A 24,431-nucleotide genomic window follows, 5' to 3' on the forward strand; every position below is an offset into this window, starting at 1 on the left:
TTTTCGATTAGTTTTTGACTGTTGGCCCTAAAAGCTAAATTTTGTCCAGCCAAATATTGAATCAAAAACAGCTCTGTCTAAAACATCTTTTTTTTCTATCTGAAATAAATTCTAATTCATATAATCGACAGCTAAATCTTTTCCAGTGGATTTTTTTAAATCAACCCGTTTCTTCACTTTTTTGAAATGCATCTTACTAATTTCGTGTCTTTCTAAAGCCCGAGACTTAGTGTTTCATTACGGATTTCATTGTAGCGAAATAAAACAGTCTAAAATTACTTTAATGATATTCGTTGACACCTGGAGACCTAACAAAGCGATTGAATTTTTTTTACATTGTCGCTTGTCCTTGTATACTTAGAAAGGATATGGGACATATATGTCCCATTAGTTGAATGGTGGAATCAATAAATCCCATCAGTAAACAAACAAACTTATATTCAAAATGAAAAAAACATGTGGTAAAAAACGTACAAATAGTCGTAGTTCGAGTTTCTGATTTTGTTTTTTGAACATCTAAAGCACCTTCTCCTAGTAGGTATTTATTGTGGAAAATGGTCTCCAACATTGATCGCATGTTTCTGTCGTTTAGATATTCTTCCAGAACGGCCACTTTTTACATTTGATTTTGATCTTCCTAGTTCAATTAGCTGTTCTGCTAATAGCACCAGAAAATTCAAAAGTGAAAATTTCGTATTATGTTTTTGTACACTTGCAGATCCTTATAAATAACCAAGAATTTACAATATCGTACATGACTAATCTATAAATAACTTTTCTCCACCATTTCGCAGATTTTCGGTACATATCATATGTGCTAACATTTTGATCGGCGAGATCTACTCCTCCCATAAAATTATTATAAAAAAAATTGCTTCTGGATAAGTGAACTCAGCTTTTTCTCCAGTTTTCAGCTTTCTGTTGATAATTCCAACAGTTGTACTGTGACAATTGGACATCAGAATAACTTCCTTCGTGTCTTTCCATGTAGTTGCTAAAATTCGTTCGGCTGAAACTAAAAACTCCATGTCACCTCTTAACATTTTGTTATTATCAAATTTAGCTACATTTACCCGATTGGCTATATAGGTTCCTAAGCATGAAAAATTTAGGGTGTTAACTAGGTTGAACAAAGTGAAAAATCTATCAAAGCATAGACACACATCTGGTGACCGTATGGTGTTGGCTAGAGTTTCAACAACTCGTTCTCCTAGAGTTCCAGTAGTTGGTGTGGATTCTTTTCCCGAGTATATATTGAAATCGTATATATATCCTGTGAAAGAATCACTTTGTTGCCATATTTGTATACTTCTTTTTACTAGCTTCATAGGAAGATACTGCTTCAAGGCAGATCTTCCTTTGAACTTAGTCATTGATTCGTCGATTGATGGGAACTCTCAGTCCTCGCTTTTACAACAGTTTGTTTCAAACAAGAAACCACTTCATCGATATAGTATGTTTTTGATGTATTAGCATTTCTTTCAGGATTATTATAGTAGGACTTAGATAGCAGCAATAAATAGCGATCTCTTGAAATATGAGGGAATTCCCTCTTTTTATGAGGGAATTCGAAAGTGATTCGTTTTGTGACCAGTAGTGTGGGATAGATGGTCCTTTGTTGTAACACATAACTGTAGTACAACCAATCAGTGTCATCATTTCGTACATATCTGTTTCTATTTAATTTTTAATGTCTGTTCTTTGCGAGTGCTGCTATTCTTTGATTTATACAGTAAGCAATATGCATAAATAAACTACGCGGTAATAATTTTAGAAAAATATCAACAGGCGAGAAATTTTATCAATATTTAGTGTTATTATCCCATTTCTCTGCGTAGGAATTTCTTTTTTTGGACAAAAGTTTGTATTTGGTATATTCCATTGTGCAGTCAATTCATTTCTTTCAGACTCATCTTCAGATATTTCCGCGTCATCAGAATTTTCTTCCTTGGAAGCAGTAGTGTTTACATCCACACGATCAGTAGTGTTATCGGGTACTTTATCAGAATTTAAGGCAGAATCGTCATCAGGCACATAATCACACTCTGAGGCAGCATAAGGTTCTTCCTCGGATTCATTTTCAGAAATATTTGTGAGTTTGTCAATTTCTGCTTGAAGCTCTTTTTGTGTTAGAAAACGTCTACGTGCCATAATAAGTCTGTAACCAAACAATACGAATGGGGTAAATACGACCCGGTATAAACTACTACTGGGGCACTAGAGTCCCGTCTAGAAATTATGGTAAAATCAATGAAAACAATATCAAAAATAAACAATATATATCATTAACCTGTGTTAATAGGCAACTGAATTATATATAATCTGTTAAAAGGCTCTTTTTCCCTACTAAAATTTATATTATTTACGAGTTCTTGATGCACGTGTTTAGTTAACATCAATTTTTAGGTTATAAACGTGATACGTAGGTTGCATACTACTAGGTAATAAGTAAGGAATGTCTAAAAATACCGATGCGTTCAAATAATATGGGCTTTGGAGACAAACAGATGCCAGTAGATTTTTTGAAATCCGCTATGACATATATGTCCCCACAATAATGAAAGGATTAAACAGATAACGTCTGGAATAAATATAATACAAAAAAATACAATTTAATGTAGTTTACTACATCGTTAAATATCTATATAAAATTTTTATTTAAGTTTAAATAAATTTTAACTTATTTTAAAAAATTTAAAAATTGAAAAATTACGATTGTACTACTTGTTCCACCTGAACAGGGCCAGGAGAGAAGTTTTCTATATAAAAATTACATCGTAGCACTTTATTATTTTAAGAACAAAATGAGAATATTCTTTTATATTTTATTCAAAATTTTCCGTCGAAATCATACAATAAGATTTTAATCCACTTATAAATATGCAACTGTACATTTAATAAAGTTAGAAGTATTAGTGGAGAAGAGCTGCCCTACGAACTCCGTACCTTTGCGAATATACTAAGTCGTTATCGATTTAGCAGAAGTTCGAATAAAGTTCCTGTACTTTTCCAGCAACTTTTCCACAAAATAAACCACTGAAATGGCTCTAGAGAAAATACTGAAAGATGTCTTGGATTTGTCTCAAATGGAAGAATTGATCTAGATATACGATATTGGAGCGGACCGACGATATACAGGGAATTTTATTATAGTGGTAATAAACTTTCAAAAGATTGATTTTATTAGAAAACTAAAACTAAATAAGTGAAACATATTTCTTATCGGTGAAAGAAGATAGACTACAAAGTAGACTTCTGTTCTTCAAGATGGCGTCCGATAGTCAAGTCGTAGTTTTAATAGCGTAAATAAGCTAAAAAAGCAGGAACTAATTGACAAAATACTGAATTTAAAGTTACCACTGTCCGGTTCTAATCCTCAGTTATCAGAGAACGCTAATAACTTAACACAAACAGTGCCAAAAGATGAGTTCGGTCCTGACAGGTATACTAATTAGTGCGAATTTGTCAGCTTCAAACAAAAACAGTTATTTAGATAGTAGTTAATGATTAAACATTTTTTATTTTATCAATATAATTGCATAAGAGTGAGTTCTCTTCCATCCTGTAAGTACTCTTTAAAATTATATAAAACAGTCATTTCACATTAATTTATTGTATTATTTATCATAAGTAAACTTGATATAAAAACTCTAAACAAGTTTATTCGTTATCTATAACGACATGACAAAATTGGCTGTTTTACAACAGGTCCGTATTTCAGATCTAAATTAATTTTTAATTATAAAGAAAAGATGTTAAATCCAACTGACGGGACTTCTGACTACAGAAGCTCCCAAAAGGAAAACAATATTAAAACCTATTTTTCTGCTGAAATTGAACAACAATTCTTTACCAAAGATCAAGCTATTGTATTTACAGCCATTGAAAACCTAAAACTTCAAGATTACCTTTTGCACCGACGCCGCTATATTTATAATGAGGTAAGTTCAAGAGAAATCATTAAAATACAACAAAAAGGGCATATTTATGTTTCGTGGACCTTAAGAAGGTATTTGACCAGATTTAATTAAAGGAGGTTAACCACTTATTGTGCGTAAGAGAGATTCCCCTAGAAATAATTAAAACGATCGAAAATATCTACCAAAACACCACAATAAAAGTAAAAATAGAAGAAGAACTAACCGACTTTATTGAAGCTGACAATGGAATCACACAAGGAGATTCCCTGAGTCCTCTATTGTTTACCATGATTATAGATCAAATAATAAAAAAAAAGAACTAAAAAAGGATAGCAGATGGGAGAAAAACAACTTAAACAACACCAATTTAATATAATCGCCAGAAAATTTAAGATGTTAATTTCAAATGTAAATGGAAGCTGGAAGATCAGACTGTAGAACAAGTAATGGAGTTTACATATCTAGGCATCACATTATCTGGCTCCAGAAAGCTCTAAACTGCAACTGAAGTGGAAGATCAAGTGAATAGAGCAAACAGCGCTGAAGGTTGCCTGAATGAAACAATATGGAGAAATAAAAATATCGGAAAAGAACTGAAAGACAGAATTTACAAAACAGTCATCAGACCAATAATGACATACACGGCAGAAACACGCCCTGACACATAGGGAACAAAAAGGTTGTTAGAAACAGCAGCGATGAAAACACTAACAAAAATTGATGGTAAGACACTATGGAACAGAGTTAGAAGTACAGATATACGAAGTAGATGCAAAGCGGAGAACATCAAGAACTGTGTTAGAAATAGAAGGGTAGAATAAAACGATCTATAAGCCGAATGGCAACAAATAGAATACATAAATACAGAAACAGAATACAAATATAATACAACAGAAAAAAATAGTAGAGACGGCAAGAGACGGTTTCCCATAGGAAGACGATCAGTAGGAAGACCACGAAAACGATGGAAAGACAGCTTCCTGCAGGCACATTGAAAAACAGAGTCATGTCTGTATATATATATATATATATATATATATATATATAACATATATATATATATATATATAATATATATATATATATATATATATATTATATATATATATACATATATATATATATATATATATATATATATATATATATATATATATATATATATATAATATATATATTGTAGCGAGATTAAATAAAACGAGCGGTTCGAATTTATATACATATATTTATTTATAAGTTTACAGTTCGGTAGTATCTTAACGACTAACTCTACTTCTAAAATCGCGTCATATATATACCAAAAGTATTAAGCTCCAGAACATTCGGGAGTTGTCCCACCTCTTATTCGCCTACGTGACCTGTTGTTCTGTCTCTCACTCGATGGATCTCGACGCTTCTCGAGGAGTATTAGAGGTGCAATGCAACCGTTACCTGGGCCATCTCGAAAGCATGTTCGTAACACTGCTCCCCTCTTAAATCTGATCGTCCCGATCAGCAACTCTATAGGTAGGCACAGCATGGCGGAATCTACAGGACTCTCCAGCTCTGCATGAACCCTTTAGAAAGAAATAACAGTCTACTGACTTTGAAGGATACGATCTCATCGGGTTAATGCAACACACAGTAATTCGTACGCCGGTATCTCGGAAGATCACTTCAAGCATGCTTCTGACAATCTTCCAGTCCAGATTATCTAGTGCATGGCCTATCTTGGGTAAGGCCAAATTCTTGATGTCGTAATTGCACACAATTTTCTTCAAATTAGTTAGAGCACGCCATATATCCTCGTAGCTTGCCCTGTCTGTATACGACTTCCTGGTCACCATATACAGCAAAGATCGAGAACCATCTTCTAATCTCATTACTCTTCCAACTTTAGGCTGCTGGTTTTTTAACTCGTCCAAACGACCGAATTTCTTATAAAATACGGATGAGATTCCTTTAGTCATCTCAAGATCTTGAGCAACACAGTGGGCTAGAGAGACGTTATGCGGAACACTAAAAAGATCCTGCTGAACTTCTGTGGTTACGCCGAATCTAGCACTCTTTTTCTCTGCGTAATTTGACATAAATTCATTAAAGCTTGGTCGCCGGTCATCTTTGCTCTCATGTTGAATGGTTCGTGCTTCTTCTGTTTCATTTGAGCCAGCATATGGTGCAAGACGATTTATGTGAACTACTTTTGGTTTACCTTTCGGCAACTTCTTAATTCGGTATATTACGTCATTTATTTCCTTTTTAATTTCATATGGACCTTGCCATTGTCTTTGCAGTTTGGGAGACAAGCCTCGACGACGTTGTGGATTATAAAGCCAAACAAGATCACCTACTTCATAGCTTCCACTCTTGCATCGAGAATCATATTGATCTTTCATTCTGTCACTGGCTATCTGGATGTGTTGTCGGGCAAGTTCATGAATGTTGTTCATTCTTAACTTCAGGCGGTCGACATAATCTTCGCTTGCAACATGTTCTTCGGAAGGTCTGCAGCCAAACTCTAGATCGCAGGGCAAACGAACTTCACGACCTAACATCAGGCAGATTGGAGTCTGGCCTGTAGTTTCATTCACGGCCGAGCGGTAGGCCATTAGGAATAAATGAATATGCTGGTCCCAATCTCTTTGATGTTCTGATACAACCTTGGATAGGTGTTTACCCATTGTTCGGTTCATTCTCTCGACCATTCCATCTGATTGAGGATGCAGGGGTGTCGTTCTGGTCTTATTGACACCAATCAATTTACAAACGTTTTGGAAAAGGGTTGACTCGAAGTTTCGCCCTTGGTCGGAGTGGATCTCCAAAGGAACACCAAATCGGCTAAAGAATTTCTTAACAAGTACCTCTGCAACGGTAGCAGCTTCTTGATTTGGTATCGCATAGGCCTCAGTCCATTTCGTAAAATAATCCATGGCTACCAGGATATATTTATTTCCATCATTTGTCTCTGGAAGTGGACCTGCAATGTCGATTGCTACTCTTTCCATAGGACTACCAACATTGTACTGTCTCATGGGTGCCCTCTTTTTACCAGCTGGACCATTACTGGTTGCACACAGTTCACATTTCCGGCACCATCTTCTTACATCATCTTTACAGTTCACCCAATAGAACCGTTCTCGAACCTTTTGCAGAGTCTTCGTGATACCAAAGTGTCCACCTGATGCACCGTCATGCAACTGACGCAATACTTCTGACACTTTACTTTTAGGTACAATTAACTGAAGCTTAGTTTCTGTACCATCATCGTTCTCAAAGGTTCTATACAGAAGATCATCTTTCAGCACTAGGCAATTCCATTGGCTCCAGTAACACTTGACTTCTGGACTACATGCACTAATGTCTTGCCAAGAAGGTCTTTCACTTTGACGCATCCAATCCAACACTCTTTTTATACATGGATCATCTGCTTGAGCGTCTTGTAGCTGTTGAGGCTGCCATTGCTCATTAATGACGGTGGTTTGTCTCACGGGGCAAACTCGTTCTTCTAATTCAAGACAATGATTACGATTTGCACTGTATGGCCGTCTTGACTGAGCATCGGTATTTGAATGACTTTTTCCAGCCCTGTGTTTGATTTGTTCTAGCTTTCTGACTGTTGTATTATTTTCTTGCAATTTACGACGAATGTGACCTACGTCGTTACCATTCCAACATCTGGGTTCACGTCTCTTCGGCATCATGTCACGAACTACTTTCCGTACGATTTCATCCAGACGTTTCTCGTTTTGTTCGTCGCTCTCTTCAGAGGTTCGTACTCGATAGCTCCGTGAAACTTGACTAGCTGTTTCATGTTCTAAGGCAATAGCGAGCGCTTCATCTAAAACTTTCGGTCTTGCTAGTCGTAAAGCTTTCTGTAGTTCAATGTCTCTTAACCCATTGACGAATGCATCTACAGCAATTTCTTCCAAAATGTTGTCTGGTGCCTCTGGATAGGCCAACAGCGCTATACGAGCAATATTTGCTTCAAATTCTTGCAAACTCTCACTTGCTCGTTGGATTCTACTTCTTATTTGTACTTTGTAGACTGGTTGCAGATGGGCATCTCCATAACGTTTATCTAGTCGAGTGAACAAGGTCTGGTAACATTTTTCTTGACCCTTAGGAATTGATCTTAGGATATCCGCAGCATCACCTCGTAAAGCAGCAGTCAAGGAAACAGCTTTTTCTTGTTCTGTCCAATGATTGGCTGTCGCAATAGCTTCAAATTGTCTAAGGTATATGGACCAAGAGTGGCAATTTGAATCTCATATGATGTGTCATTTCGTCTCTCGGTGATTCTTCTTTCACTACCGGATCTAAGGCTACCGTATTAACTGGTGGTAGCACTTTTGTGTTACTTATCATGGTCTCTAATTGTTTGATCTTCTCTTCTACTTTATCGAATGTTCTTGAGACTTCTTCAAATTTCTCATTGTTTTGAATACATATTTCTTTAATAATTTGTGAAGTCTCGTCGAATCTTCTAAATACATTTTCGATTGTTTCATCGAATCTTTTGGGAACATTCTCTAATTTATTATCATCTCTTTTAGAAGATTCTTCTATCATTTGAGAGACGGGTTCAAATTTCTTATCATTTTTTCTGAAACTCTCTTCGATCTTCATTAAAACTGCTTCTTCTGCTGACTGAAAATGGAATGTCTCTGGGTCATCTCCATTCTTGTTAAGAAAATTCTTCAGTCGTTCTTGGAGGATCTTCTTGGACCCGCTGCAATCTTCATCGCGTTCTTCTAGCTGCTCACGCAACTGTTTTACTGAGAGTTGTACTAGCAGCATCTTTGGTCAGGCACGCGTACTTTTTTAAAATGTTCAAAAGTCTTTTTCAAAAGTCACTGCTGAATTTATTTTTAAATAAATTAACTATCCTCACACCGTGACACCACTGTAGCGAGATTAAATAAAACGAGCGGTTCGAATTTATGTAAACATATTTATTTATAAGTTTACAGTTCGGTAGTATCTTAACGACTAACTCTACTTGTAAAATCGCGTCATATATATACCAAAAGTATTAAGCTCCAGAACATTCGGGAGTTGTCCCACCTCTAATTCGCCTACGTGACCTGTTGTTCTGTCTCTCACTCGATGGATCTCGAAGCTTCTCGAGGAGTATTAGAGATGCAATGCAACCGTTACCTGGGCCATCTCAAAAGCATGTTCGTAACAATATATATATATATATATATATATATATATATATATATATATATATATATATATATATATATATATATATGAAAAGTGGTGATTCTTGAGGATGCAGTCTATTTGGCCCACAAGACAAAGAAAACTCTTTGACTTACTCACTTACTGTCAAGCTTTCGAATTAATTTTTAATTCTTTATATATATATATATATATATATATATATATATATATATATATATATATATATATATACAAAGAATTAAAAATTAATTCGAAATCAATTGCACTAGAAGTTTTTACTTCATTGTAAAGTTTTTAAGTACTTTATATTGTATAAAATATTGTTTTTTTATTATAAATAACAGGCTTTATTATAAATAACAAAATTATATCTCCAACGTATAACAAAAAGGAAACAAATAGTTCTTTCAAAATTAAAATATTAATAAAAATTCAGAATGCTAAAACTGTTCATTTAAATATAAATCAGAACCAAACCACAAATAAATAAAGTTTAATATAATAAAATAAAACCAAACAACCTAAACTCGGCTTCAATATTTTCAAGTGTATATTCAATAGACCATCCAGTTCCAGTTGTTTGATTGTATTTTCAGCCTCCCTAAATAACTAAAGCGAATTTGTCAAAACACAAACATAAAACAAAATATTCAGAATGTTTTTTTTTTGTCGAAATAGTCCATGCATTTGGGAATTGCGTGCTGCCACTCACCAATTACTTTTGTACATATACTGAAGTAGAAACCGGTATGTTGAAAATCATGTTTAACATTGTTGATATCAACATTTGAAAAAATCTAAGCGATACTCAATCCTAAATTCAAAATTTTAATTTAATCATTCGGTTAAAGCCATTCGAAACAGGTAGTTTGTAACTAAAATTTTCATAGTTTCTTTGTCGCTCCAAGAAATGGGCTAATGTTTTACTACAAACATTTAATTTCCACATGTTATCAAATAAAGATTTTTCTCTATATACTACTTCTTTCTTAACACTCGTAGATAGGTTTATAAATTGTTTTATCTATTAGTAAAACACTCCTCAAGATAAGTCTTAACACTGCAATTCGATCAGAACGATCATTGGGCAGTTCTGTTCCATTCTATATTAAGACTAACAAATACTTTAAATTATAGTAACATTAAATAATGTTTCTACAATCTTTCTTATTTACATTAATTATTTACACAATCACTCGTGCACACTAAGTTGCACTACACGCTGATTTTAAACTACTACACCAACTCCATTGTCTCAACTTTTCCCACTTTTCGTTTCTTAGTATGTGACCAAAGTAGCTCATTTTTCTTTTCTTTATAGTGTTGAGTATTTCTTCATCTTTTTTCATTCTTCGTAGCGTTTGCGCATTTATTGTGTGTTGTGTCCAAGATATTTTCCACATTATTCGATAACACCACATTTCAAAGTTAATGAGTTTTTTCTCTATCGCCTCTTTAATTGTCAAGGCCTCAACTCCATACAACAGGACAGAGAACACGTAGCATCTCAATACTAACTCTGTGTTATTCAGAAGTTGGATAGCCTCCATATTCACATGTTAATGCAATCTTTGCCCATGATTATTGGCACATTTACTTATTATTTCTTTAAAAAACTCCATCTTCAAGTCTCGACGAATGCAACTGCTCCTTAATACTTTGTTCTGGAAGCTTTGTGTCTTTAAAATATTGTTCTTACTAGCACATCCTCAGAGCTGAGTACCATATGACCATACTGGTCTTAGTATTTGTTTATAGATCAAAAGTTTATTATCTATAGAGAGCTTTGAGTTTCTGTCAAGCAACCAGTACATTTTTTTCTATTTTAGGTAAAATTTTTCATGTTTTTTCTTTATGTGGACCTACCAACCAGTCTCACATCACAGTATCGCTAATAGAGATCTGTGTGTCATTTGCTTCAATTTGTACAGATTGCTTTCTCTTATTAGTGAAATTCACATGCACCGACTATTAAATTTATTCTCTGTCCACTATCCACTAAAGACTGTACATTTCTTACAACTCTCTCGTGACTATTTTTTACAGTCAGAATAGCTTTAACGTCCGCAACAGTTGCGATTATCCCATTTTCGGGTTGCAGAATATCGCTTGTATACAATAAGTAGAGAACTGGCTCTGCGCTACTCCTGCCTTGATTTCTTTTAACTCTGACTAGGAATCTTCCTTTTTTATTCTGCAGTATCTGTCACAAGAATGTCTCTAATAATTGTAAATACTGCTTCGGTAGTTCTCTATTCAATTTAAGAATAATGAGGAAAAGACAGTTAAGATTTTATTTCACGTATAGGGAGCTTGCGCATCCGTTTATACGTATTTCAGCCCAATAGGCATCATCAGAACGGCTTTCGCAAACGCTCTGAACGTGAAATAAATCTTTTCTGTCTTAGGAAGCAACTTTAACATGGCTTCGTATAGACGCAATGTAGCGACATCTAATAATAAAATCGTAGACTAATTTTCGAAACCAAATTCAAGAATTCCGCTTTAATCTGTGCCTTTTAAGAATTGCAAGGCAAAACAGACGGAAATAAAGATGTTGATAAAGATGTTTCACGTTCAGAGCGTTTGCAAAAGCCATTCTGATGATGCCTATTGGGCTGAAATACGTATAAACGGATGCTCAAGCTCCCTATACGTGAAATAAAATCTTAACTGTCTTTTCCTTTTTATTTCGATATACTCTGTACGAGTACTAGAAACCAATTCGCTAAGAATTTTGCTTAGTTGAGGAGATATGTTGTGGAATGCAATTTTTAGATTCCCCATATCTCTCTTAACATCTTTGTTTTGCCTTGCAATTCTTAGAAGGCACAGATTAAAGCGGAATTCTTGAATTTCGGACACATCCAGGAAAATCCCTGTACGGACTTGTTTTTTCTCTATTGCCTTTTTAATGATGTTAGTAATTCTATGTACCTGCTTTATGGTTGAATAGCTCTCTATAAAACTAAACTGATGTCTCGGAATTATTATCTTTTCTTCTATGATGACCCTATGTCTATTTAGATTTTTTCATATGATTTTAAAAATACAGGCAATAATGAAATATGCTTATAGGATACGATCTCATTAGGCGATCTTCCTGGTTTTTCAATCACTAAGACTTATGCCACTTTTCACATTTTGGGAACATACTTTAGTCAAAATGATGCACTAAACAGGTATGTAAGTTTAGTGATGACTTTTTTTGGTAATTATTTTAAAATTTCACCTGTTGTAAGACCGAACCTTGGAGCTTTTTTGGGATAGAAATTTTTTTATTTTCTTGGCAATTTCTTGTAAGTTTAAATTTATGTTAGTAGACCAGCATAGGAAGGTCTCTTTCCATTTTCTTTCGTCACTAAGTGTAAGAATAATGGGTAAATGATTCTAGTTCATATCCCAGGTCTCCACAATTTTCCAGAAATTATAGGCAATATTCTTGATTAAGAAAAAGTCAATAAGGTCAGGGATTTATAGTTGACATGGACCGTATTTCAAGAAATCTGAGCCGAGATAAATGTCTTCAGGCAATTACTTTAGCTAATGTAGGGTTAAGTTATCGTGAAATAGGCTTAATGTTAAAAGTATCTCATACTACAATATCACAAGTCATTTAACGATTTCGAGAAATAAACAACCATACGAGACGATGTGGATAAGAAAGAGGAAGACTCACAACACCACGCCAAGATCGGTTCATCAGGCTTCGTGCTATAAGAGAACGTGTTCTCACAATGAGACATTTACAAATACAAGTGTTAAATGTTCATAGTACTCAAATTAGTAAAAACACTATACAAAGGCGTCTCGCTGAACAAGTTCTGCGTATAAGGATACCAGTCAGAGCACCAGCTTTAAACATAAATCATCGTAGAAGTAGATCACAATTTGCCAGAGAGCACGTTAACTGCAGTGTTAATGACTGAGAGTACGTGTTGTTCACTGATAAATCGAGGTATTGCTTATATAGCTCAGATATACGTGTGAAATTTATATGACGGCCAAGAGAACGCTACGCACAGTGAAATATACGACCTATTACTTTATGCACTGGAGGATCTGTAATGTTTTGGAAAGGAATATCTCTTACAGCGCGAACGGACCTTCTTACTTTTCACAGAAGTTCGTTAACAAGTTAAAGGTATATTACAGACATTTTCTCTAACCATGTAGTTCCATTTGCTCCTTAAATAGAAAACAATTTTCTTCTAATGCATGATAAGGCTCGACCACATATTGCACGTGTGGTCCGTGGTTATTTGGACGAGGTTGGAATACAAACCATAAACTGGCAGCTCCCTGCAGCCCTGATCTCAATTCAATACAGAATTTGTCGGATAAAATTAATCGCCAACTCAGGAGCTGACAACCAGCACCTGTCTCTCTTGACGACATAGAAGTTATAGTGAGAGAAGTTTGGGATGCAATTAATAAAGACCAAATACGCCGCTTGATTTTAACTATGCCTCGTCGTTGTAAAGAAGTAATTAGATGTAGAGGTGGAAATAGTCGTTATTAAGTGTTTTTGGAATAGGGAATTGTTAAAGATTATTTAGGTTATGTTTTTCAGGCTTTATTTGTATTAAATGTCAATAAAGTTTATGTAAGTAATGTTTTCTTTGCTTGAAATGTTAATAAAACTTGTTACATTTAAAGTTCTGTATAATCTGTATATATTGATAATAGAGATATCGAGATAATTTTTGTACAAAAATCTTGAGAAAGGTGAATCTATCTCAAAATATTAATAAGATGTAACGTTTCTTTCTAATAAACTTCACAGGGTGTTGCAAAATACGATGAAAAAATACAACTTAATTTTTACATCCCGTATACGTGTAAAATGCTGATTATTTTAGAAAACATTAATATATTGTTTTACTAGAAATAGACCAATAATATGAAAAGACACATTATTAAAATCCAATCATTCGTTCAGAAGAAAAATAGCTTCAAACTTATGGTACATTTAAGGTGGTGCGTTAATTTTGGGCAGTAGTGTATATATACAGCATATAGTAAAAAACATGATGTCAAGTCAGAAGTATACCAGATTATACTTTGTATTTACTTGTGCTATACTATATGCAAAAGTTTATTATTTTTAATCTACATCTACAGTTACTCATTAAAAATTTAATGAGTGACTGTAGATGACAATTGATTGGATCCCCGTCGTATACGACGGGCAAAGTCACTAGTCGTTCGATAAGCTACTATCACCGCACTTACTTACGTTTTCAATTTCAGAACTTACCTTACACTCCACTTTAAGGGGTTCATCTTTTGCAGCTCCCAAGATTTTTCTAGTACCTTCTCCACATATTGGTTCAAATTTCACCCGAAGATGAAATATTGGACTTCTTGCTGTTCCCTCCTTGTTGGTAGCTTCGCAGCAATAACGACCGGAACTATAACGTGTGACACCCTACAAAAAAAGTTATATAAGATATGCTGTAATTTCCGTTATATTCGACATATATGTTATTGACGTCAAATACATCGAGTGGACAATATATGATTGATAAAAATAAATTATTGATTAAGGTTGAGGGAATGCATATTTATAAAATTATAAAAAAAATGATAGAGAATGTTATATCGCTTACAGTCGGTTACCTTGAATTGTATTTAGGGTTGTTCAGCAATATTTAGGTTTAGTTAATTGCGTAACGAAGAAATAAATATTGAGGAGAAAGAGGTGAAGGAAGCATTAAGGAGATTAAAAAATAGAAAATCACTAGGAGAGGACATAATACCGAACGAACTCCTAAAGTACGAAGGACCAGATCTGACCAAACAGCTATTAAAACTAATCGAAAAAATAATAGAACAAAACAGAATTCCTCAAGAATGGAGATCAAGCATCCTAATACGTCTCTTCAAAAAGTGAGACAAATCGGACCCGGAAAATTACAGAGGAATTAATTTATTAAACACAACACTAAAATTATCAACCAAAGTAATAACAAATAAACTGAATAAAATTATAACACTAGCAGAAGAACACACAACAAGATTTTAGGTCGGGAAGATCATGCGCCGACGCTATATTTATAATGAGGCAAGTGCAAGAGAAATCATTAGAATACAACAAACCGGCATATCTATGTTTTGTGGACCTTACGAAGGCATTTGACAAGGTCAAATTAAAAGACGTTATTCACTTACTGTACCCAAGAGAGATACCTCTAGGAATAATTAAAACGATCAAAATATCTACCAAAACAATACAATAAAAGTAAAAGTAGAAGAAAAACTAACCGACCCTATTGAAGCTGGCAATAAGATAAGACAGGGAGATTATCTAAGTCCTCTTTGGTTCAACCTGATTATATATCAATACCAAATGGGAGAAAACAACTTAAAATAATCTGCTATGCAGACGATGCAATACTACTCTCTCAAAGTGAAGATGATTTACAACGTATGCTGCACCAACTTAATATAACCGCCAGAAAATTTAACATGTTAATTTCCCCAAAAAGACAAAATGCATGGTTACAACAGCAAATTTACTAAGATGTTAATTGGAGCTTGAAGGTGAGATAATAAAACAAGTGATGGAGTTTAACTATCTAGGCATCACATTATCTAGCTATGGAAAGCTCGAAACTAAAGTGGAAGATCAAGCGAATAAAAAAAAAACAGAGCTGCAGGCTGCCTAAATGAAACAATATGGAGTAATAAAAATATCGGAAAAGAAAGGAAAGGCAGAATTTACAAAACAGTCATCAGACCAATAATGACATACGCGGTAGAAACAAGACCTGAGAGAAACAAGACAAGAGAGGACAAAAAGGATGTTAGATATAGCAGAGATGAAAACACTTAGAAACATTGATGGTAATATACTATGGGACAGAGCTAGAAGTACAGATATACGACGTAGACGCAAGGTGGAGAACATTAAGAACTGGGTAAGAAATAGAAGAGTAGAATGGAACGATCATATAAGATGAATGACAACAAATAGAGTAGTAAAGACGGCAAGAGATGGTTTCTTAATAGGCAGACGATCAGTAGGAATACCACGAAAACGATGGAACGACAAATTACTGGAGGCACATTGAAAAACAGACAGAGTCATGTCTATATTAAAAGAAGAAGAAGTTTATTTCTTTGGAAACTTAAATTAATTTTTTTCTGATTAGCAGAAGTTGCCTACGATCCTTTATGTGCCCTACCGAATACTTCTCTATCCTGAGCAAATTTAAAAAATTGCTGAACACTACAAATGCCTGTCCAGTATTAGAAAGATAAGTTTAAATTTTAAATTTCTTGTTGAGGACATAAAAAACTTAAAAAACAAAATTTTACTCTGTGTGAATCAGTCGGTTTGATTGATCATATTAAGAAATCTTTTCGTATGGTTGTAGGATACATATGTTTGAATTATATGAATATGTTTAAATAAAACAAAAATTCTATATTGGAAAAAGTTGCGAAAGTTCACCAAGGTGATCGTGTACTAGATCTTGAACTACTGCTTTTCAACACAAACAAGCTTAACAACAGTTTTAATATACATAGTGGCCCAAAAGTCTGGAAACGATCAATTATCTCGTAAATTGCTAGTCATAATTTTACAAAATTTAAGGTACACCTATTTTGGGATACGGAGATTCCATATTTGATATTTGCAATATTGCCAGATTTGCCGTTTCTCTTATATTATTAGTAACTTTGGTTCTTCAAATTCATCACAATGTATATTCATTATTGGAATCTCGTATTCAATACGAGTTCAACCATATGTAACACTTATGATTTAAGGTAGTCTGGAAGGTCTTACTTATAAGAAGGTCTATCTTACTATACGGAATGGAAGCTTGGACATTGAAGAAACAACACATAAGAAAAATAGAAGCGTTCGAAATGTGGTGTTACAGAAGAATATTAAAAATTCAGTGAGTTCAAAGGATTACCAATGCTGAGGTACTACGACGTCTAAATAAGGAGTTAGAAATTATGAACAGCATTAAAAGAAGAAAACTAGAATATTTGGGTCACATAACCAGAGGAAAAAAATATGAGCTGCTGAGAATTATTATGCAAGGAAGGATCCAAGGAAGAAGACGCATCTCCTGGCTGAAGAACCTTAGAGAATGGTTTAACTGTAGTTCACTACAACTTTTCAGAGCAGCAGCCAACAAAGTGACCATAGCCGTTATGATATCCAACCTCCGATAGGAGATGGAACTTTAAGAAAAAAGAAGGAAGATCTTAAATACATAAAAAGGAAGTCTGGCAACGCCTAATTGTCTCAATCAATTTTTTAATACTAACTACTTTTAACTACATTAAAACGTAACAATTGATAGATTACATTTTATAATGGTTACTTTATCATGTGTTTAAATGTGCTCCATTTGTGAGTTGACAGTACCCTAATCGATGGTAGAATGCGTCTATCACATTTCTCCATGATTGTCTAGAAATTATTCGAGATTCATCGATAATTCGTTGCCTTAGCTCTGCAAGACTTGCAGGTTTAGTTTTGTAAACTAAATTTTTCAAATATCGCCAATAAAAATGATCTTTAGGATTGAAGTCAGGTGAACGTGGAGGCCATTCAATTCTACCTCGTCGACCAATCCATCGTCCGGGAAATATCTCATTTAAATATCGCCGAACATTTACACCAAAATGAGCTGGAGCTTCATCTTGCTAAAACCATATGTGATTAAAATTGGCCTCAAACAAGTTTGGTACAATTTCATTTCTAAGTAATATTTCATAACTATCTGACGTTAAATTTCCTTCGATAAAAAATGGCCCAATTAACTAAGTACCTACTATACCTGGCCATACATTTAATTTTTGTGGTCTTTAAGTATGGTTTTCACGCATCCAGTGTGGATTTACGTCATTCTAGTACCTTAAGTTGTGTCGATTTACACAGTGTAAAGGTTGCTTTGTAACCGTTTCAAAAGATTTAAAAGAAAATCATTATAAATTTCGATTATTTTTTTTTAAATAAAACTACTAACCCCATCTATCTGTCAAGTACCTACCTGTAGCCGACTCAAGGATTCTTCTGTAATTCCCAAATATATCCGGTAGATGAGCACATTCACCAACTTGTCACTCACGCCCAATTTCCAGAGAGCGCAAGAATAGCGTCTCGCTCTTTTCTGTTAAGAACGTCCAACCGTTAAGACGTGTTTCCGAAGTGGGTCTTATTTTAGAGGTGAGCTAAGAAATCCTTTTCTTGTCCATATTTCAGATAGATATTTATTTTTTAGACCCTTATTGGAGAGGCTATAATGCTGATATATTTCTAATACATGTCGCAAGATAGTATTGGTATGGAGTTATTCCAGATCATGGCCCAGTAGCGGTATCTTTTTATGGAATACCTAACCCCTCTTATCTAGGATGGTGGTGGATTGATATAGGACGTAGCCGAATCAATGGTTTATTTGGTTGACTGATTAAATAAGAAAAGAAACAGAGCAGATTAAGGTTGTACCAATTTTTATTATACCTACTTTCAGGACAACGGAAATGATTATGAACTCAAAAAAATGAAAATATAGTGAAGTGTTCTAATTTAATTTAAAGGTTTATTTTCTTCATTATTCCTAGTTGATAAATAACTATATTATTATCAATGTAAACAAATTTCGAAATTTGGGGTTAATATACATATATATTCATTTCCTTTATAACTAATTCTTAATTTATTACGATACAAAGCTTTTTTGTTTATGATACTGTAAACATAAAATAGTATTTTTAGTAACTTTTAATGTTTTCTTTTTGTTCATTACTAAGAAATAATAAAGAATAGTTTTCTTGTAAACTTTCGATAAATCTTAATTTTTTTTGCTCGTTCCCTTCGAGGATAAACCAAGGGTGGCGTCCAATAATAAATTATAATTTCATAATATCTAATTGTGCTTGGATTTAAGATACGATATAGTTTTTATATGTTTAAGAAAACCCCGCCCAATTCTCTTCGACAGTGAGCGATTCTGGCCTTGCATATATCATTGTAGCACGCAGTGTTACAGCTTCATCAGAAAAACATATTCTATTAACGAAATTTTCATTATTTTCAATGTTATCCATCATTACCTCAGTAAACTCTAATCTACGATCGAAGTCATCTTTAGTTAACTCTTATAAGAATAAGTTAATTTTGTATGGTTTAAATTTATTCTTACGTAATACACGTAAGACTGAAGAACGATCTACATCATGTACTTGTGCAACCCTGCGGGAGGATGTATGTGGATCTTTAACAAAACTTTGCATTATATCTAAAGTTTTGTTGTCATTCATAACTCTTTTCGGTCTACCTGATCGGTATCTATCTCTTACTTCTCCAGATTCCTCAAATCGCTTTACGTTTTTTGTACTGTCGCTTTATGAATAGAAAAACAGTTTGGGAAAGTATCATTAAACAAGTTGGCTACTTCATAACAAGATCTTTTTCTGTCACCGTACCCTCTCATCATTAGAATAGGAATTCGTTCTTTTTCGTTAGGAGCCATTTTAGAAAAGCAATTTATCTTGCAGAACTTTTCGAAACACAACTACTATCAGTTTTAGTTAATAATATAAATGGTGAACAAATGTCAAAATCACAGCATTCTACATTTAAACATTTAAATTTATTAAAATCTACATATTTTGCACTGTTTTATGTATTTAACACCTTCCAGACTACATAAAATCATAAGTGTTACATATGGTTGAACTCGTATTGAATAGGAGATTGCAACAATGACTGAATATACAGGGTGATGAATTAGGAAAACCAAAGTTACTAATAATATAAGAAAAACGCAAATCTGCAACATTACAACATTACACATCAAATATGGAATCTCCGTATCCCAAAGTAGGTGTATCTCAAATTTTGTAAAATTATGACTAGTAATTTACGAGATAAATGGTCGTTTCCAGACTTTTGGGCCATTCTGTATAAGAAATACGACTTGTTATTATCTGAATGGGTTTTTAATGCAAAATTTATGAACAAGATAATTACTGACGTCTGCATATTTTCATATGTTATTCATATTCTTTAAAAATGTTTACATATTTGCGCCAATGTTGTGCATATACATATGCACATATTTGCTCTGTTTTTATTTCCCTATATTCCGGTCTCTAATTATCAGTACTCACAGTAGAAGTCAGCAACAAGAATAAACCCATAATAACAAGTCAATAGAAGATCAGATACAAATTATCTACAATTCACTAAATCAGAATTTAAATCAATGGAAGGTTCAGGCCTGAACATAATGTAACATCACTTTTAGAATTTCAGTTCAAAAACTTGGCTATTTGCTTATAGGATCCAGGTTAAGTAAGTCAACCGTTAGATTGGTTGCTACAAAGTATCTATGGTGGACAGTGGGTCGACTAATTAAAGATGTAACGCGAATTACTTGAATCCACCTGGTAACTGATTTAATACGATGACTGACCAACTAAACTACATTACAATTATTAAGTGACCTGATTCCTCTCTGTTTTCCTCTTATAACATAAAGGATGTAATACACATCGCGTGGTTACTGGGCCAAGTATGTTCATACAAACTTGCTGAATCTACAAGGTTGACTTAAAGTGTACCGGAATGTTATGAAATAAGACACGCATGGTATTCAGTAAGTGTGCTCCAGTTTTCTATTGAAATAAAATATTTATTACGATGATATTTTTGATATTTCTAATATTTTTGAATTAGTAGTATTTGTAAGACAAATCCTTTAATACTTTAATATTATACATCAATTAATAAACGTCTACATAATTTCTTGTTTTATAAGAATTTTTTAAAAACGATTTCCGAATTGCAAATCGAAACGTCAAAAACAAATGTAAAATGTAGTTTTCAATTATTTTATTTTTCGTATAAAAAATTACGAAATGTATACATATATAAATAAATAATAAATCATAGCTGTGTTAATATAAATATTAAATTTACAGAATTAATAATTTTTAGCAGCCGTGTATAAAATATGATATGCTTCATTAACTTGTTTCAAACACAATTTTTCGCTGTTTCTAAAAAGCACCTATTTACACAAAAGCCAGAGAAGCACATGAGTAGGTATATTTAATTAAAAGTTTTCGCAATATTCTCTTTTAATTTTGATGAAGTCTTGAATTTGATAAAGTAAAAAATCCTGTGGTTGGCTGCTGTTGTTTCTAAAGTAGAACAATAACTAAATAAAATTGCAATTTGCTGTGTAAAAGTATTAGTAAATATTTTTCTTTCAAATTAGGTTTTATTTAAAACCACGACAAAATCGGTTCATATATGCTTTACTGTGCACATTTTTAATTTTTTTTTTAATGCTAAGCTTTATTTTTAGTTGTTAGAGTGCATTATTCTTTTGGGTGAAAAAGTAAAATAGTTTTCGCAGGTTAAAATAGTCTAGGCAATGAAGCACAAAAATCGGCTCAACCTTCGAAAATCGGTGCATTAAGACGGATTGAGATGCAGTTTAGGTGCATTTGATTCGTGAAAGCTTCAGGAAATTTTGAAGTTCCTGAAGCTCTCCGTGAAGAAAACCTGCTTAATTAAATTAAAACCTTATTAATGCTTCTTCTTCTAAATGTGCCTATCTTCTAGACATGTTAGCGACCACATTGACCCATCTTATTCTATTCACAGCAGCTCGAAGTAGATCAGTTGACGTTAGACCAGTTCACTTCCTAAGATTGGCCAGACAGGATATACGTCTACGTCCAGGGCTTCTCTTACCCTCAATCTTGCCTTGTATTCCTTGTGATCCTTATTTAACTATATACATACATGTATATATATATATATATATATATATATATATATATATATATATATATATATATATATATATATATATATATATATATTTATATGCTATATTAACGCTAGAAGACAGTAAATAATTAAAAGAGTTATAAGATAAAATAAATGTGGTTGTGATAGTCATGGATGCGTTATAGTCAATGTCATAAGTTAATGATGTAAATTGTAAAATTAAATAAAAAATTATTAAAGAAAAATGGGGGATACTTAATAATTCCTGAAGTAAAGGTGTGTCAGTACAATTTATGAATGTGAAATAAAATTATACAATTAGATATAAAATCCTTCATGGTCTAAGAGACTGTGAATGGAAAAGAAATTATCCAATATTTGGTGTAATGTTATGACTATGTATTAAGAAAAATTTGTTACAAGTGTAAGAACAATTAAATCTTAAAAATATGAAATAAAGTGTTCTAGAAGTAGAGAAGAAGAAGAAAAAGATCATTAATGAATGGATAAACTTATTCAGAATTAACATTACCTTATTAAAACACAATTACTTATAATGACACTACAGGATATTATAATTAAAGCTCGGATTTATAGGCAACAAAAATTGAAGAAAAAGGCGCCTATATAGGCAAAGATTTTTATTAAAAAAGGCAGGAATATTAACATTTAGGCAAAATATAGAGAGACATAAAGGAATATAACTTATTATTTATTGTACAAAGTGAATTAACGTAATATTAACTGATGGCAGGTATATTTACACATCATAATCATAACATTAGTATAAATAAACTAGTAACTAAATAACTGTAAATTAATAATTAAACATTGTAACCACTTAAAATTTTATCATTAATGGAAACAACTAAATGTTTTTCAATATTTTCGGTCTTAAAAATATGTCCTTGATAACTTAAAATTAATTTGTACATTGAAAACGAACGTTCGACATCGACAGATGTAATTGGAGCATATTTCAGAGCGGATAATAAATCTGGCATAATTTGAAATTCCTCGGAAAATGTCCCATTCAAAACTTTAGCAACATTAGATAAAAACGAAAAACCTTCATTCTTGTCGAAAACATATTTCATTTTTTTTTAAAATTAATTGACCGTTACTTCCAAGTGCCGATTTAATTTTCGTCTTTAAATTATCTATTAATTTTACTGACTTACATAAATTTATCTCTTGTTTTTCTAATAAGGTAATTGTGGTAACTATTAATTTATAATTGTAATTGATATAAGCGAGTCCCTGTTTCAATTTGGGATTTTTTAATATTTTTTTTGCTTCTCGAATGGCTTCGGAAATATCATCATCAAATTCTGACATAACTAATTCTATTTCATTGCAATGTTCAAAGTAAAGAAAACTGCTTCGAGCCAGGTTCCCCACCTTGTAATTACTGGTTTAGGTGGCAAAGGGGCACCGGGAAGTCTTTCTTTATATATTGGCACCCTCAACGGAGCCTTTACAAAAATTTTTTCATAAAATTTATAAAATTATTTACCAACGGAAACAGATTTCTTATTTCTTCAGCAATTCTATTTACCCCGTGGGCTACACAAGTGCAATGAATTAAATTAGGATAAAAAATCTTTAAATTAACAGCAGCTTTTAACATATATGCCGCAGCATTTGAAAGCATTAAAACTATTTTATTCACTGGTATAGCGTTGGGTAAAAAGAGGTTTGTTAAACTATCTTGTATAAATCGACTTATTGTTAAATTGTTTGTTTTTTCTACTTCTTTAACGGCAACTAAATAAGGTTTTCTCGCAAAGTTTTCGTTCAAAATTCCAATCATTAAATTAGCTATATACCTGCCGCATATATCTGTCGTTTCATCCACGATAATATACAAAAAATTGCCCCATAACTCCCGCTTAATTTTTAAAATACATTCCACATAACATTTTTCCACAGTATGTTTTCTTAATGTACTCTCGTCCGGTAAGGATTTATTAAGATATTTTTCGAAAAAGCATTTAAAACTAGGGTTATTAACTTTATATAAAGGAATGTTGGATGCAATCATCATCTGGCATAAATCAAATTTAAATGCGTCTTCCTCCTTTTTTTTTAACTGCTTAAACTATCCCGCAGAGATATTTGGGCTAACTTAGAGGAATTTAATTTTTCCAAAGAAGCACAAGAAGCAGAGGACGACCACGAATGAGATGGTTTGATGATGTGGAAGAAGACATACAGATTCTAAGGGTTAGAAGATGGAGGGAAGTTGCCAGGAATCGACAGGAGTTGCGACTTCTTTGTGAGCAGGCCAAGATCCACAACGGATTGTCGAGCCACTTATGATGATGATGATGTTTTTAATAATTCAGAGGGATTACTCTAGGTTCACTGAAGATGGACTGATTAGTTCGAAAACGTTTTGAGCATGATCCTTTTGGATTTTTAAAATTAAATTTTTAATTATAAATAATATAGCAATTTCAACAGAAGTATTCTACCTCGATGTTCAAGTTTTTATAAACTTTTATTACTATACGACAAAAAAGTAAGTTTCAATGTATAATTCCGCTGTTTTATTTTCATAT

General features: G+C 33.1%; 1 protein-coding gene across 1 annotated transcript in view; it reads right to left on the reverse strand.

Moving 5' to 3' along the window:
- The window catches only part of LOC140442124 (nephrin-like), a 421,295-nt gene that overhangs the window by 212,565 nt on the left and 184,299 nt on the right, over positions 1–24,431 (reverse strand). The window contains exon 5 of the mRNA XM_072533202.1: positions 14,350–14,520. Within this exon, the coding sequence (XP_072389303.1) occupies positions 14,350–14,520 (171 nt within the window). The remainder of the gene's footprint in view (positions 1–14,349; positions 14,521–24,431) is intronic.

The sequence above is a fragment of the Diabrotica undecimpunctata genome, chromosome 5 (genome assembly GCF_040954645.1).
Source record: "Diabrotica undecimpunctata isolate CICGRU chromosome 5, icDiaUnde3, whole genome shotgun sequence".
Lineage (NCBI taxonomy): Eukaryota > Metazoa > Arthropoda > Insecta > Coleoptera > Chrysomelidae > Diabrotica > Diabrotica undecimpunctata.